Source organism: Capricornis sumatraensis, chromosome 20 (assembly GCF_032405125.1).
Source record: "Capricornis sumatraensis isolate serow.1 chromosome 20, serow.2, whole genome shotgun sequence".
Taxonomy (NCBI): Eukaryota; Metazoa; Chordata; class Mammalia; order Artiodactyla; family Bovidae; genus Capricornis; species Capricornis sumatraensis.
This window is the reverse complement of record NC_091088.1, coordinates 13,708,898-13,723,832: the sequence shown is the minus strand read 5'-3', so window position 1 is coordinate 13,723,832 and position 14,935 is coordinate 13,708,898. Positions and strand designations below refer to the sequence as shown.

General features: G+C 48.3%; 1 protein-coding gene across 1 annotated transcript in view; it reads right to left on the bottom strand.

Moving 5' to 3' along the window:
* Positions 1-8,452: 8,452 nt before the first annotated feature.
* The window catches only part of BCO1 (beta-carotene oxygenase 1), a 30,121-nt gene continuing 23,638 nt past the window's right edge, over positions 8,453-14,935 (bottom strand). Inside the window, exons 9-11 of the mRNA XM_068992566.1 lie at positions 12,862-12,956; positions 11,451-11,562; positions 8,453-8,854 (exon numbers count right to left, since the gene is read on the bottom strand). Of these exons, the coding sequence (XP_068848667.1) occupies positions 8,625-8,854; positions 11,451-11,562; positions 12,862-12,956 (437 nt within the window). The 3' untranslated portion in view covers positions 8,453-8,624. The remainder of the gene's footprint in view (positions 8,855-11,450; positions 11,563-12,861; positions 12,957-14,935) is intronic.

Below are 14,935 nucleotides of genomic sequence, written 5' to 3'. Positions count from 1 at the left end.
AGAATTGCCAGTGTGTTGATAGAAGGGGGTGGAGAACAGGGATAATACATAGGTTACCTAGAATTGATTGGCTGCACCACAGCCCAGTTGCCTTCCTTGTCATGAAAGTCAAGATCGAGCACGGAAGATAAGAACTCGACCTGCAGCTCAGGGAAACTTGGGAGGGCGTTAAGTTTGTGTGTTCATTCAGCCCTTGTTTATCAAGCACCCACTACATGCCAGGCCCTGTTCTAAACACCCAGGAAACATCTAAGACTAGAGCAGAAAAGAAAATCCTTGCCCTGTATGTAACCTCTGAGCTTACATTCTAGTGAGGGCTGGTCTGCTGGAGGAAATGAGTCTGTGATTTCTGCAGCAGGTCAGGTTCAGAATCATTGCTGTAGCGGACTTGAGCGGTGGCCTTGAGTCCTCGTGGAGGGGGCATGGTGCAGGGGCTTCAGGGTGCCCAGGGCTTCCTGCAACGTCCCAAGTTTGGGATGATTTGTTACAATAAGCATAACAAATAAGTTAATTTTATAGCATTCTAGAACACAAAAAGTGCTCCAGGGAAAAAGAAATTAAGCAGGATAAAGGGATCGGGTGTGTGGGGTGATGGAGAAATCAATTTGCAATGTTAAATTACATACAGGAAATGTGTATTGAAGGTGACATTTGAGAAGACTTGAAGGTGAGGAGACCACACACATCTTGAAGCCCAGCCGATGCCAATGAAAACAGTAAGTGGCTAACATTCACGCATTCACTCACCAAATATTTACTGAGTGCATGAAGAGTGAGTTGCTTGCGGTAGGCTGAATAAAGGCCCCCACAGACACCCAGGTCCTAACCCCTGGAACCTGTCTGTGTCTGGCAGCTATATGGCAAAAGGGACTTTTTGGATGTCAGGAAGTTAAGGGTTTTACACTAGGGAGATGGTCCTGGATTATCCAGTGGGCCCTAAATGCAATCATAGGGGTCCTTATTCAAGGGAGGTAGAGGGAGATTTGACTTTACAGAAGGAAAAAGTGAGGGGAGGAAGACAGTAGAGAGAAAAAGGTGGTGGGAGGCAGGACCACGAGCCAAGGAAGCTGGAAAAGGCGCTCTTGCCTGGAGACTTCAGAAGGAAGCTGCCCTCTGACACCTCGAACTTACTCCCATGAAACTCATTTTAGACTTGTGACTCTTAGAACTGTAAAAACAGATCTGTGTTGTTTTACACCACCAAGTTTGGGATGATTTGTTACAGAAGCCATAGGAAACTAATACAGCACTATTTTAGACGAGGATATAGTGAAGATCAAAACTGATGAAAATCCCTGCCACGTGGATCCCTTGGTCACTCATTCTGTGCCTGGCACTGGCCTGTGTCTTTGATACATAGCATTCTTTTAATGATCACATCTGTCCTAGGAGATGGCTGCTGTTTGACCGTGTAACTCGGAGACCCTGTTCTTTACCCACCGGATGGTCTTCTGGTCATGCCGGATTAGACTGTCTGTTGTGTGATGGCTATTTTGGGTGTGCCAGGGGTATGCTTCTGTCATATCTGATGCCACTGGCCACTCTGGGTGCCTGGGACGTGGTCCCCTTCTTCTCTCCCCAGACCATGAGTAAGGCCCCTCCCAAAGACAGGAGGGCCAGCAACAAGTAGCACCCTCTGCATGAACTGCCCCGAACTGCCCGCACAATCTTTGTTAAGTCAAATGGTGACAGCTCAGAGGCAGGCACTTCTTCTAAGGGCTACAGGACATTATTTCATCCTCACTGTAGCCCTGTGAAGTCTGTTCCAATGTCATCCCCATTTCACAGGGCAGGAACCAGGGGCACTGGGAGTTTAAACAACTTATCAAAGGTCTTATGACTCACAAGGTTTGGGAGCCAAGATTCAACCTCTCAACTGTGTTTAAGGCTCATCGGAGCTAAAACTTATTGAAGAATTGCCGTGTGTCAGGCAACCTTCATTTAAGTTTTGCAACTCTCTGGACGAGGGACATGTACTGTCTCTGTTTTATGGATGATGAAACCGGGGCGTCATCAGGTCTTGAGAGGATCAAAATGCAGGCGGCAAGGCTGGAGCCCCTGTTCTCACCTCTTGCGCTGTCCTTTAATTACGCACCCAGCTTGTCCCAGGCACTATACAAGCTCCCGAGGGTGATGAAGTGAATGAAATTAAGACAATAAAAGCAGTGGTTAAGCAGTTTGACTTTGGGGTCCCAGTAACCACCTGTGTGATCTTGGGCAAACCACGTAAGTGTTCTGAGACTCAGTTTTCTCACCCATAACAGGAGAAGGGTACCAGGACCGACCTCAGGGCTGCTGCAGGGATGATGTGGGAACCAGCACCTGTAGGTATCAGTACATGTCAGCTAATGTTACACTGTTGCTACCAGCATAATACGCTCCATTTCTGCCCTTAACTAGAGAAGAAGCACAGTGTAGCCATCACTGCTCCTCCCACATTAACTCAGATGAGAATTTAAAGAACACTGAACTAGGCTGAGACCTCCTGCCTGTCCAATCCAAATGGCAGACTGAAGACAAAATCAGGGACCCCGGGCCTTCCACTGGTCCCAACCTCCTGGAGGGGGTCAGCATCTCAAGAAACACCAGTCAAGCTCAGCCCTCCAGGAACACAGTGGACACCCTTAAGGAAAGAGTGTGCTAGAAAATCCTACCAGGGCATGTGATTCTGAGTTGAACATGCATATGCTGGCCTTTCCTGGAACTTTGCCAGGCCCCAGAGGCAAAGAGGGAGGAAGATGCTACCTCTCCACTGACTGAGGCCTCCATCTTGGCCTCCTCGTCCCTGGACCAGGGCCTTGCTGGCACCAGCAGAGAGCTATCCTGGAGTCTCTTCCCATTAGCTGAAGAAATCCTCTTCTAGGGGATGGTGGAGGAAAAGGACACACTTTTGTTTTCTCTGTGTAGATTTATCAACCCTAAATGGTGACTTCTATACTTGGACAATTGGATACCTGAATGCAAAAGAATGAAGTGGGACCCCTAGATCACACTGTCTACAAAAATTAACTCAAAATGGACCACAGACCTAAATATAACTGCTAAAACCATAACATTCACAGAAGCACACAGGCATACATCTCTGGGACCACAGATTAAATAATGGTTTCTTAGATACAACACCAAAAGCAGAAGAGATAAAAGAAAAATTAGATTAAATTGGACTTCATCAGAATTTTAAAACCTTTGTACCTCAAAAGGCGCCATCAAGAAGGTGAAAAGCCTGCCCAAAGAATGAGAGAAAATATCGCAAAGCATAAATCTGATGAGGGATTTACTTCTACAAAATATAGAGAACTCTTATAACTCAACAATAATTAAAGAAAAAAACTCCAAATACTCCAGTTTAAAAGTAGCAAGGGATGTGAGCGGATATTTCCCCAAAGAAGATACACAAATGGCCAATTAGCGCATGGAAAGATGCTTGACATCATTAGTTATCAGGGAAGTGCCAACCAAAACCACGATGAGATACCACTTCATTGTATCTCGGATGACTGAAATAAGAACAGCAGACAATGACAAATTAGGGAGGATGTAGACACACTGAAACTCTCAGATGCTGCTGGTAAGACTCTAAAATGGTGCAGCCACTTTGAAAAACAGTTTGGCAATTCCTCAAAATGTTAGACATATTCACCCTAGGATCCAACAATTTCACTCATTTAAGAGAAATGCAAACATATGTCCACATTAGTAACTTGAATACGCATGTTATTCATGACAGCCAAAAACAGGAAACAACTCAGATGTCTCTCAGCTGATGAGCAGATAAACACAATGTGGTTTGCTCATACAATGGAATATGATTTATCCACAGCAGGAATGAAGTACTGATTCATACGGCAACATAGGTGAAGCTTGAAAACATGCTGAAAAATCAGTTACCAAAACACACCCATGTTACCATATGACTCTATTCATATCAAAACACACACATATGGTATGATTCCCTTGGTATGAATTGTCCAGACTAGGCAAATCCATAGAGACAGAAAGTAGGATGGCGGCTGCCTAGAACCGGGCCGCAGAGGGATGCAGAACGAGGGGTGACTGCCCATGGGTATAGGATTTCTTTTACGGGTGATGAAAATGTTCTAAAATTAGACAGTGGTAATAGTTACACAATATTGAATATACTAAAGGCCACTGAATTGAGTATCCTAAAGGAGTGAATTTTATGGTATATGAATTAGATCTCAAAAAAGCTATTATTAAAAAAAATTACTATCAGTCCTTGATTGTCCTTGAGGAAACCATCAGAGACTTCTCTTTAGTTAATGCCAATTCCACTCTATACCTGAGTATGGAAAAACTGGGGTTCTGGCTGAAAGTTGGCTTTTCTGTCCCTCTTCTTCTGCGCCACAGGAGTTCTCTCCTGACTCCAGCCCTTTTCTTTATCTGCTTTGCCCATTTTACCTGGTTACCTACTACCATCCTTCACACATCAGCCCTCTCTGGCTCCCAAGACATTATTAGGGGTCCCTGGGGGTCCCTTTTCCACTGCTACTCCATTGAGTTGTGCTGATCTGTTCCTTGGTGCTGTGTCCTTCACTGTGCTGTGCGATCCCTGAGGACCGAGGAGGTACTGGTTCTGCTGATCATTATGTGCCAATGTGATCCTGGTCATCACTGAGGGAATGGATGAGTCCATGAGTGAGTGAGTGGGTGACTATGTGCCTGAGAAGAACAAGCGTCTGAACTGAGTGGAAAGATACAGAGCGTGGGAAAGAACGGAGGAAAGGAGGACGGAAGGATCTGCACAACGGTTTTTTCACGTGCACCTGCTTTTTTCCCCGTTTGCTGAGAAGGTTGGATTTCTCAGCTCTATAGCCATTTGAGCCTCTTAGATTGTACAATGGCTTCTCAGTTTCCTATGAATCAATCAAAACCTTTGGCCTTTGAAAGAACATCCAAACCTCATTTTTCTACTCTTTGGCTCAGAAATCCAAAGTTGGGGATCTAGCCAAGGCATGCATGCTCAGTCACTCAGCTGTGTCCGACTCTCTGCACCCCCATGTAGCCTGCCAAGCTCCTCTGTCCATGGGATTTCTCAGGCACGAATACTGGAGTGGGTTGCCATTTCCTCCTCCAAGGGATCTCCCCAACCCAGGGATCGAACTTGCATCTCCTACTTCTCCTGCATTGGCAGGTGGATTCTTTACCACTGAGCCACCTGGGAAGCCTAATCTAGCCAAAAAAAAAAAAAGATGACAATAACAAGAACCTGAATATAGAGAGAGATGTGGGGTGGGCCCTGGAAATACACACATGAAGCCACAGATCTTGTGTCAAAATGTCCACCTGCAGGCTGGACATCACACCATATCCCAGAGATGGAATAATTTGCATCCCTTAGAAGAATTTAGTGATCTTGGGAAAACACTTGGATAGTCAGGGGAAAAACCAGGTTATAACCTGGTGGGTTATAAACCTATTGCCAATATGTAAACAGTGCATCAAAATTTTTTTTAAATGGAGGAAAAATACACCAGAAGGATTTCAGGGGTTTTCTTTTTTTTTTTTTTTAACTTGAAACTTTTTATTTTGTGTTAGGGTATAGCCGATTAACAGTGTTGTGGTAGTTTCAGGAGAACAGGGAAGGGACGCAGCTGTACATATACGTGTATCCATGCTGTCCCAAACTCCCCTCCCATCCAGGATGCCACATAACACTGAGTAGAGTTCAGTGTGCGTTCAGTAGGTCTTTGTTGGTTCAGGGGTTTTCTTTTGGTAATGGGGTTTTGGATATCGTTTTCATTTCTTGGATAACAACAAGAGGGTTTCTACAATGAAGAAAGCAATCCCCTTAATTCTCTCTCTTTCCACTGCTCTCTTGGGGAATTCACTCTGCACCTGCTTTGTTCAGTCAACCCACCTCTGGCTCCACACCCTCATCGGGAGCTGCACCCTCAGCATCTTGCCAGGTGCTCCCGAAGGCCACTCAGCACATCCCTCCTGGTCCCCAGGAGGAAGGCAGGCTGGCTCATCCCCACCTGTCCCAACACAGGGCTCCCACATCCCTGCCGGCTCACCGTGTGCAAGGAAACTCCAACCTCCTGCTGGTGCTTGACCTCGAGAGTCCACTTCCAGCTGCAGCAGGCAGCCCTGTGTCTGCACCTGGTTCCTACTCCTGGAAGGAACCTGAAGAGCAGAGGCCCCGGGTCTCACCGTTGTTGGATGAAGAGGAAGTAGGTGGTGACTTTTCTGTCTGCATGTCCTGATTTGCCGTGAGAAAGACTTCTCCCGGCCATTTAAAAACCATCCAAACTGTCTCTAAACAGTGTAAGAAGTGATCAAAGGTGTTTTCATGTAACCTGGACCCGCAGCCTTCTCAACAGTCAGTCCAATGCTTGGTGACTTTCAGAGGAAATGAGTACAACCCAGTAACGTGGATACAGCTGGAATGCACTTATATTTTTTGTGAGTTGATATTCCCTGGTAGCTCAGCTGCTAAATAATCTGCTTGCAATTCAGGAGACCCCGGTTCAATTCCTGGGTCGGGAAGATCCCCTGGAGAAGGGATGGGCTACCCACTCCAGTATTCTTGCGTGGAGAATCCGCATGGCTAGAGGAGCCTGGCGGGCTACACAGTCCATGGGATGCAAAGAGTTGGATACAACTGAGCGACTAAGCACATGTCCACGTTCACACCTAGCTTATTCCTGGGGTGGAATCAGATTAGAGAAAACCTGGAATGAAAAAGTTAGTGGTCAAACATTTGCAGGCTTACCACGTACCTGACACATCCTTAGAGCGCTTGTGAAATGCTGTGGCTTTATCAAAGCAATGAGCAAATCCCTGGTGATTTTTCCTGCAGAACTTCCTGATCACGCATTACACCCACACGAAGCATAACAAGGAAGGCTCCCAGGGTAAGACAGACGGTCTCGGCTTCAAGAAAGGCGCATGTGTCTTGGCTCCTGCAGCCTTTTGAGCTGATTACCCTGGCCTGTGTCTGAAACACAGGGGAATTCAGGTTCGAGATAAATCAGATGTCCTAACATTGACCTTGGTGTTTTTGAAACTGAGAAGAGAAGACGTGGTATGCCAGGCGTCCTCATCAGTCTGGTATTTCGCCTGTCTTCCTAAGCAAGGCAAATAAACCATGACATACTTTTCTTCCATGCCGAACTGCACCCTTTTTTCATGGCCACATCTGGGTAGTGTTTGGCAATGAGAATTGAGTAGAATAGAGGTGGGGAAGCATTTTTTAAATACCACCCTCTTCTCAAATATTTAAAGTAAAATAATGAATAGGTGAGTAACTGTCCCATCTGTTAACTCTTTTCCGTTCCTGCCACCCAGATGCAGGCCTCCATCACACGTTTCTTAGGCCACCATGGTTGACATTTCCTCCCAATCCATCTTATCAATACTGGAGATGCTGACGTCCCCAGAGGAGAAGAGCAGATGGTCTTCATTCTGCCATCCCCAAGGTTTATTTATTTATTTTGCCATCCCCAGGGTTTGGGTTTTTGTCTGATGGGCTCCATGAGCTGAGCTGAAATGGAAATGACGGAATGGTAAACGAGGTTTTGAGGGAGCAACAGGGGAAGAAAGAGAGACCAAGGATGGCTGGGAGAGGAACCTGGGGCGTCATCGTTGGTCTCTATGTGAACCACCTTCCTGGTCTTCCTGGGAGACCTTCAGTAAAATATGCATTTCTTAAAAAAAAAAGTACCCACTTCTTGTTGGTACATTACAGAGTTGGACTTCTTTGTTGGCGGAATTCATTCATCCAACAAATATTTAATTGAGAGCCTGATCCACCAGGAAGTTTTCTAGGTGCAGAGGGTAGAGTAGTGAATAAAATACACCCAACACAGGACAACTTGGATGAAAACAAACAACGGGCACGAGTCTCCAGGGAGCACTGCCGAGGGGACTCCTCTCCTGAATGGCTCAGATGCACCTCAATGCCCTGGCTCTCAGTCAGCCAAGACAGGACTCAGTCCTGGACCCCAGCCCCTCCACGCCCTCCTGCAGTGGGGGACCCCCCACACCAGCCCTCTGGCCCCCTGGGTGTACCACGAGGCACCTGTCTTTGCCTCTGTTTCTCTGCCTTAGAAGATCTTCAGAGGAAGAAGCCATACAGAAAAATAAAATTAGGTCTGAATGGGCTTTTAAGGTTTTATTTTATATTATGCCATACCTTGCATGGAATGACCACAAAGCACACGCCTTCTGGGTCAGCTGGTTGAGAAAGCTAGAACTCACGACCAGGTCCACTGGAAAGCGGAGAGGGAAGGGGGAGCAATGATAAATGCTTCTGTGTCTCTTCTCCAGTGGGTCATATGTGCCCATTCTAGGGACAACGATTATGTGACAATACAGTTTCTGATTCATGGTCACGGTCTTTGTACTCAAGGAAGGGGGCTTTCTTAGAAGGGCTAGAGCTAATCAAGAAATATTTGATTGACTTTCAAGCAAGGTCCTCATGGCCAAAATAAAATAAGAGGAAAGACACTGACAAGTTCTGTTTTCAGAACGTTGACTCAAAGCAGCTGCGGAAAGAATAAGTGCGAAATGGAATGAAGGACCACCTCTCCTGCACCTCGCCCGGGGCGGGACCAGCCGTGAGCTGGGCAGAGCTGGTCCCCAGGACCAAAGCCTCCAGGCTGTCAGGTCCGTGGGGCCGCTTGTCCGGCGGCAGCCCTAGCTGGCGCCTCCCAGGAAGGGGCCTGCTTCCCCAGGTCCCAGCCTGCGTCTGGGATGAACAGCCCGTGGATATCCAGGTGCATCTCCACATCGACGGACGCACGGGCCAGTTCCGTAAAAGTTCTGGCATCGAGAACCAGCAGAAAAGGCGACTTCTGGGGATCAGTAGAGACTATGGCCGATAAGATAATCCCTTTGGGGAAACAAAGAGAGACATTTTTTAAAAGCACAGCCTCGAACCTCTTCCAGCCGGGGCGGGGGCTAAGTTTCTCAGCTCTGTCTCCCTGTTCTTTGACTGTACCTCATGCGAAGAGTTGACTCATTGGAAAAGACCCTGATGCTGGGAGGGATTGGGGGAAGGAGGAGAAGGGGACGACAGAGGATGAGATGGCTGGATGGCATTACCAACTCAATGGACGTGAGTTTGAGTGAACTCCAGGAGTTGGTGATGGACAGGGAGGCCTGGTGTGCTGTGATTCATGGGGTCGCAAAGAGTCGGACACGACTGAGAGACTGAACTGAATCCAGACAGAAGGGAAGTGAAACTGATATTCTGTGTGAGCTGAAGGGAAAGGCCAGGGAAATCAGAAGGCTTGGGTGGGCTTGTCCCTTCACCTTTCTGAGCCTCAGTCTCTTCATCTGTAGAGTGGGGATAATCCTCCCCACTCTCAGGGAGTTGCTGAGAGGATCTTGCACGGTCAGTTATGAAAGCACTTTGTGAATTATTGCATATACAGAAGAATGGCTATTTTTCTACTATTTAGAAATTCTAGTTACAGTGAATCAGCTTTAACACTGCACTTAGCCTAAACTCAGACCAGCCGCATTCAAGTGGCATTTGAATAAGCCCAATCCACCTCATGTGTGTACAGCTTTCCCCTTTGTGAAATGAGAATAGTCTAAATATTCACTCTCAAAGGGACAGAGGGCTAAACAAAAAAGAGCAATAAACTTCCAGAAAATATTCCTGATTCTTCCCGAGGCCTCCGGGGTTTCAGAGTGACTGAGCACAGCTGAGGTCAAATCAGCTTGGACTCAAACCCTCCCCTGTGTATGTACTGGGTGTGCAACCGTGGGTAAGTGACCTCATGCTCCGAGCCTTTCCGCTGGTGGAATGAAGACAAGGCTGCTTCCTGTCCACAGGAGAATATGCAGGGTGTACATGCCCAACCTGGGGGAGGCCAGCCTTGGCAGGAGGTGGCACCAACTGTTCCCCACCTTAGAGGCGACAGTGACACAGGCCCCCTGCCTGGCACGCTGTGCCATGCAGGTCAATAGGGAGACACTCCCAGGTAGAAAGCCACTCCCTTCTTGCCCAAGGGGAGCAGCTGGCAGGCTCAGCGGGCAGCCTGCCCTCCCCCCAGGTGTTGGCAGCCCCACCTAAGCTTCTAGTTACCCTCCTTGGCATCCCCAGGGGGATGGGCAGGGCATTTCTGGGGCAAAATCATGGAGGGAAAGGACCTTTTGATCAGGTGGAAACCTGTCCAAGAGAGGAATCCCACGAGCTTTTCGAGGGGCTCCCTGTGGCTCAGACGGTAAAAAGCATCTGCCTACAATGCGGGAGACCTGGGTTTGATACCTGGGTTGGGAAGATCCCCTGGAGAAGGAAATGGCAGCCCACTCCAGTATTGTTGCCTGGAAAATCCCATGGACAGAGGAGCCTGGCAGGCTGCAGTCCATGGGGTCATAAAGAATCAGACATGACTGAGTGACTTCACTTTCACTTTCTGGAAAGTTTATGTGCTCAGAGGAGTTACAAGTTCTGACCCAGCCACCACAATGAATTTTAAAACCAAGATTCCATACTCTGGGCCAGGGCAGTGTTGCCCTGTGGAAAGGAAGTGGGCTTTTGTGTTAGTCTCCCCTAAAAGGAGGTCTCTCCTTCTGCCCCTGGGAGATGTCGCCCGAGTCCTTGGACTGTTGGTCTGATGAGAGAGTCTTTGTTTAAAAAAAAAAAAAAGAGAGTCTTTGTTTACCTGAGGCCGTGCCATCCAACCTGGCCTAGCAAAGTGATTCAGAGGAGGCCTTGGGCCACAGGGCTTCCCAGGAGGCACTAGTGGTAAAGGTCTCACCTGCCAATGCAGGAGACATACAGATGCAGGTTGGATCCCTGGGTCAGGAAGATCCCCCGGAGGAGGGCACGGCAACCCACTCCAGTGTTCCTGCCTGGAGAATCCCATGGACAGAGGAGCCTGGTGGGTGACTGTCCATGGGCACGCAAAGAGTGGGACACGCCGGAAGCAGTTTAGCACTTGGGCCACAGCCGTCAGCTCGACCTCCAGAGGGGCGAAGACTAGAAGTCAGCACGGTCGGCGCGACCACGCCCCACACGGGCTCCGAGGCTGAGGGAGCACCCCTGGTTGGCCTCGCTCCGTGGGGGTCTTTGGAGAAGTGGGAGTGGTCCGTGACGCCCGCAGGGAGGACCACCGGAGACCACCTATGGGACTCTCCCGGATTCCACCCCACTCGCCTTTTCTCTTTCAGTCTGTACCCTTCCGCTGAGATAACTCGTCACCCGAGTGTAATAGCTTTCAGTGTGTTCTGTGGGTGCTCCTACTGAAGCTGAGGGTGGTCTTGGGGACCCCTGAACTTGCAGCTGATGTCAGAAGTGGGGGTGGGCTTGGGGATTCCCTCGCCCTACCGCTTTGCACTCAGAACCGCCTGGACTTCAAAGCATGGCTGCACCAGCTGTGTGATGAGGGCGGAGTCGCTTCCCCCGAACGGTATCTTGGTTTGAGGGGTGACCACGAGCACAGTGCAGCAGGCCGGTTGCCCTTCCCGGGCCTTACCATCATCCTCGTCCTTGGCACCTGGTGTGGGCACGAACAGGGGCTCCGCCGGCCAGCAGTGTTCCTCTCCCCACTTCAAGGAGGACTTGGTGAGAATGTCGTATTTTATTATCTGCTCATGCAAAGTGGAGAAATGCAAAATGAATGGTTGCAGAGCGTGCTCATTCCCAGCGAATAGGAAGGCGTTAAGGCCCCAGAGAAGGGGTGAGCGCCTCAGATGGGGACCTCACACTAGCGAGCATAGGCCCCAGATGACACCTGCCTCTGGTCAGCACAAAAACAGAAAGGAAAGCAGCTCCCTTCCTTCTCCAACTTTAAGCTAAGGTCCTCCCACCACAGCAGAGCTGATATACACTCTGAATTCTTTAAGACATAAGAACCCTGGATTTATCTGGCATTGGGCACTATATTGCAAATTTTATACATATCAGATAATCTAACATATTCAATGCCCAGCCTTTAAAGCATAATGTGCTTTCTTTATTGCTTTCCAAGCTTGAGTCCCTGGCCTTCTCTCTGTCTCTAATAAGCCTCTTTCCCCTTAGGGTGTGGGATTAATGGGGAGTGACTCGGGGCATGTGGATGTGCGTGTAGGAACCTTAATTTTTCTCATTGTACATTCCTGCACTGCTTGTGTTTTTTAAAAAAAGATTTCCCATTTTCTTACTAAAACCTGAAGCTACTAAGGAAAAGTGATGTCTGTACAGCACTCAGCATGGTCCCTGGGAAACAGCAAGTGTTCAACAAACAGCAGTTTAAGAACCAAATATGAACCGCTGTGCTGAACACCTGAAACTGAACATCAGCCCCGTTGTTACAGTTGTTGAGTTGCCAAGTCGTGTCCGACTCTGTGACCCCATGGACTGTAGCCTGCCAGGCTCCTCTGTCCATGAGATTTCCCACGTAAGAACACTGGAGTGGGTTCCCATTTCTTTCTCCAGGGGATCTTCCGGACCCAGGGATTGAACCCTCGACTCCTACATTGGCAGGGGAATTCTTTACCACTGAGCCACTATACTTGAATAAAAAAATTTTTTAAAGCAAAATAAATCCTCCAAGTTTCAGCTCTACCTTCCCTGCCTGGGACAAAGAGTTCCTTGAGGGCAGGAAGCAGGATCCTCCTGTTCACTTGCTTTTCCTGGGTGCCTAAGCTGGTGCTCAATAAACATCCGTCTGATAAAGAAATCTATGGATAAACTCCGGCCGCCACGTCTTACCTGAGTGAAGCCCATTAGGTGCAGTTCCCTCTCCTGGAGGCTCCGTCATTGTTTCAAGCGTATTTTGTCCCACACTGACCTCACTCTCTGACCTATCCCCATCCCCAAGGCCATCTCAGTCCTGACATCCCTGAGAACTCAGCTTTGCAGACAGACATGACCATCCCAGGCTGCCACCCGCCAGGCACCAGTACCTTGGTTGGGATGGGGCTCCACTGGACTCCAGCTGCAAAGACATAGCGGTATGGCTTCCCATTGTGGGCATAATTGATCCGAGGCAGTTCTAAGCCTGGAGAGAGATGACACGGCTGACAGAGCCCCCTTCAGGAGGGCTGGGACCACCCGCCCTTCGTGGCATCCAGGCCAGGCATCCTTTCTACAAAAATGGCTTCCAAGCCAGGGTCCCTGAACTCCTGTCAGGCCCTGAGTTGGATCAAGGGTGGTCAAAGGGCAGGAGGAGGGAACCTTGGATAATTACCCCAGCTCCATTAGAAGCTTCGGGAGCAAGGTAAGATAGACCTTGGTTTTTAAGTGTATAAACATCTTTAATTATCCAAGATAGAAATCAAAGAGAATTACATGATTAAAATCAGAGGCCACTGCAACTTTTTAAAAGCTCTTAAAAGAAAAGTATGTGCCTGCAAATGTTTGTGGGTGTGAACAGAAACTTCTGAAGTGTGGAGGAAGCATCAGTGGGGAATATTTAAATAAATCTCATGAAATCGTATAATAAAAAGGAATATTTACAAAGAATTTTAGTAACATGGGGAAATGTCCCCATCATAACATTAGATGTAAAAGGCTGCTTAGAGAATTATCACCACTATGTTATAAATGTAGAGGAAAAGTTTAGGAATGCTACTGGAGTGATAACTTCCTTATTGTGGCTCATAGTTTATATTTTCCATTCTAAGTTTCTCATGTGAAAATTTCATTACATCTATTACTTTTGTAATCCAAAAAAGCCTTCACATTTCATCCATGTCCATGTATACATATTTACATATGTCTGCTGTGTCAAATTAAATTTCTAAGTCCCTGCCCCGTGGCATGGGGCAACGATGTGGGGAGCCGGGCCCCTGGAGCCCGGCCCCTCCACTCCCCAGCCATGTCCTGGGCAGGCCAGTTCACTCCTCACCTGCGTACTGAGCACAGCCTGCTCTGAGCCAGGTTCCTGTCTCGTGCTGGTGACAAGCCTGAGCACAGGGGCGCAGGCCCTGCTTCACAGACTTCTGCTCTAAGACAGTGGTTCTCAGTCGGGTTGCAGGCCCTGGACGCTGCTCAACAGCTTCAATGCCCAGTGCCGCCCCCTCCGCCCCGCGTCTGCAGCGCTGGGCTGGGAAGCCTTGCTCCAGGGGCTGTGGCTTCTCTCCAAGGGGCTTTATGTTCTGCATGTCACACAGCCTTTCTGAGGCCCAGTTTTCTCCTCTGGCCACCAGAGGAGACAGCACCTGTTCTGCAGGGCGCTCTCAGTGTGCCCAGGTGGAGACCCGTGTATGCCGTGCTGTCCAGCACTCGGCAGCCTCGGAACTGTGGTTTCCTCAGGTGTAGGCCCTGAAGTGGGATTGCTGTGTCACATGGTAGTTTTATTCCTAGTTTTCAAAGACATCTCCATACTGTTTTCCATAGTGGCTGAATCAGTTTACATTCCCACCAACTGTGCAAGAGGGGGTTCCCTTTTCTCCATACCCTCTCCAGCATTTATTTTTATAGATTTGTTTTTTTGGGCTGATGATGGCCATTCTGACCGGTGTGAGCTGATCCCTCCCTGCAGTTTTGATTTCCATCTCTCTAATAATGAGCGATGTCGAGCATTTTTTGCAAATGCACGGCAGCATTTGAGACAGAGAACAAGTTAGTGGTTACCAGGGAGGGGGGAGGAGGGGGTGACACAGGGGTGGGGAGAGGGAAGTACAGACTGTTGGATGTAAGACAGGCTCAAGGACGATTGTACAACGTGGGGAACAGAGCCAATATTTTGGAACAACTAAGCGGAAAGTAACCTTTAAAAAGTGTACAAAAATTTAAATGCAATAAATAAATAAATGTTTTAAAAGAAAGCAAAAAATTACATGGCAGCATTCAAAAGGCCAGCCATGAAAGTTCCTGGGTCTAGAGACCACCCCAGTGCTGGGAGGGGTGTGAAGGTGCATGAGAGAGAAGGGTCTCCAATACAATGTCTAGTGCCCCACAGCCTTCCTTTCCCTCCCTGGTCCACACACAGCTCCTCTGCACTGGAAGGAGGCGTTACGTACAGAGGACATTCAC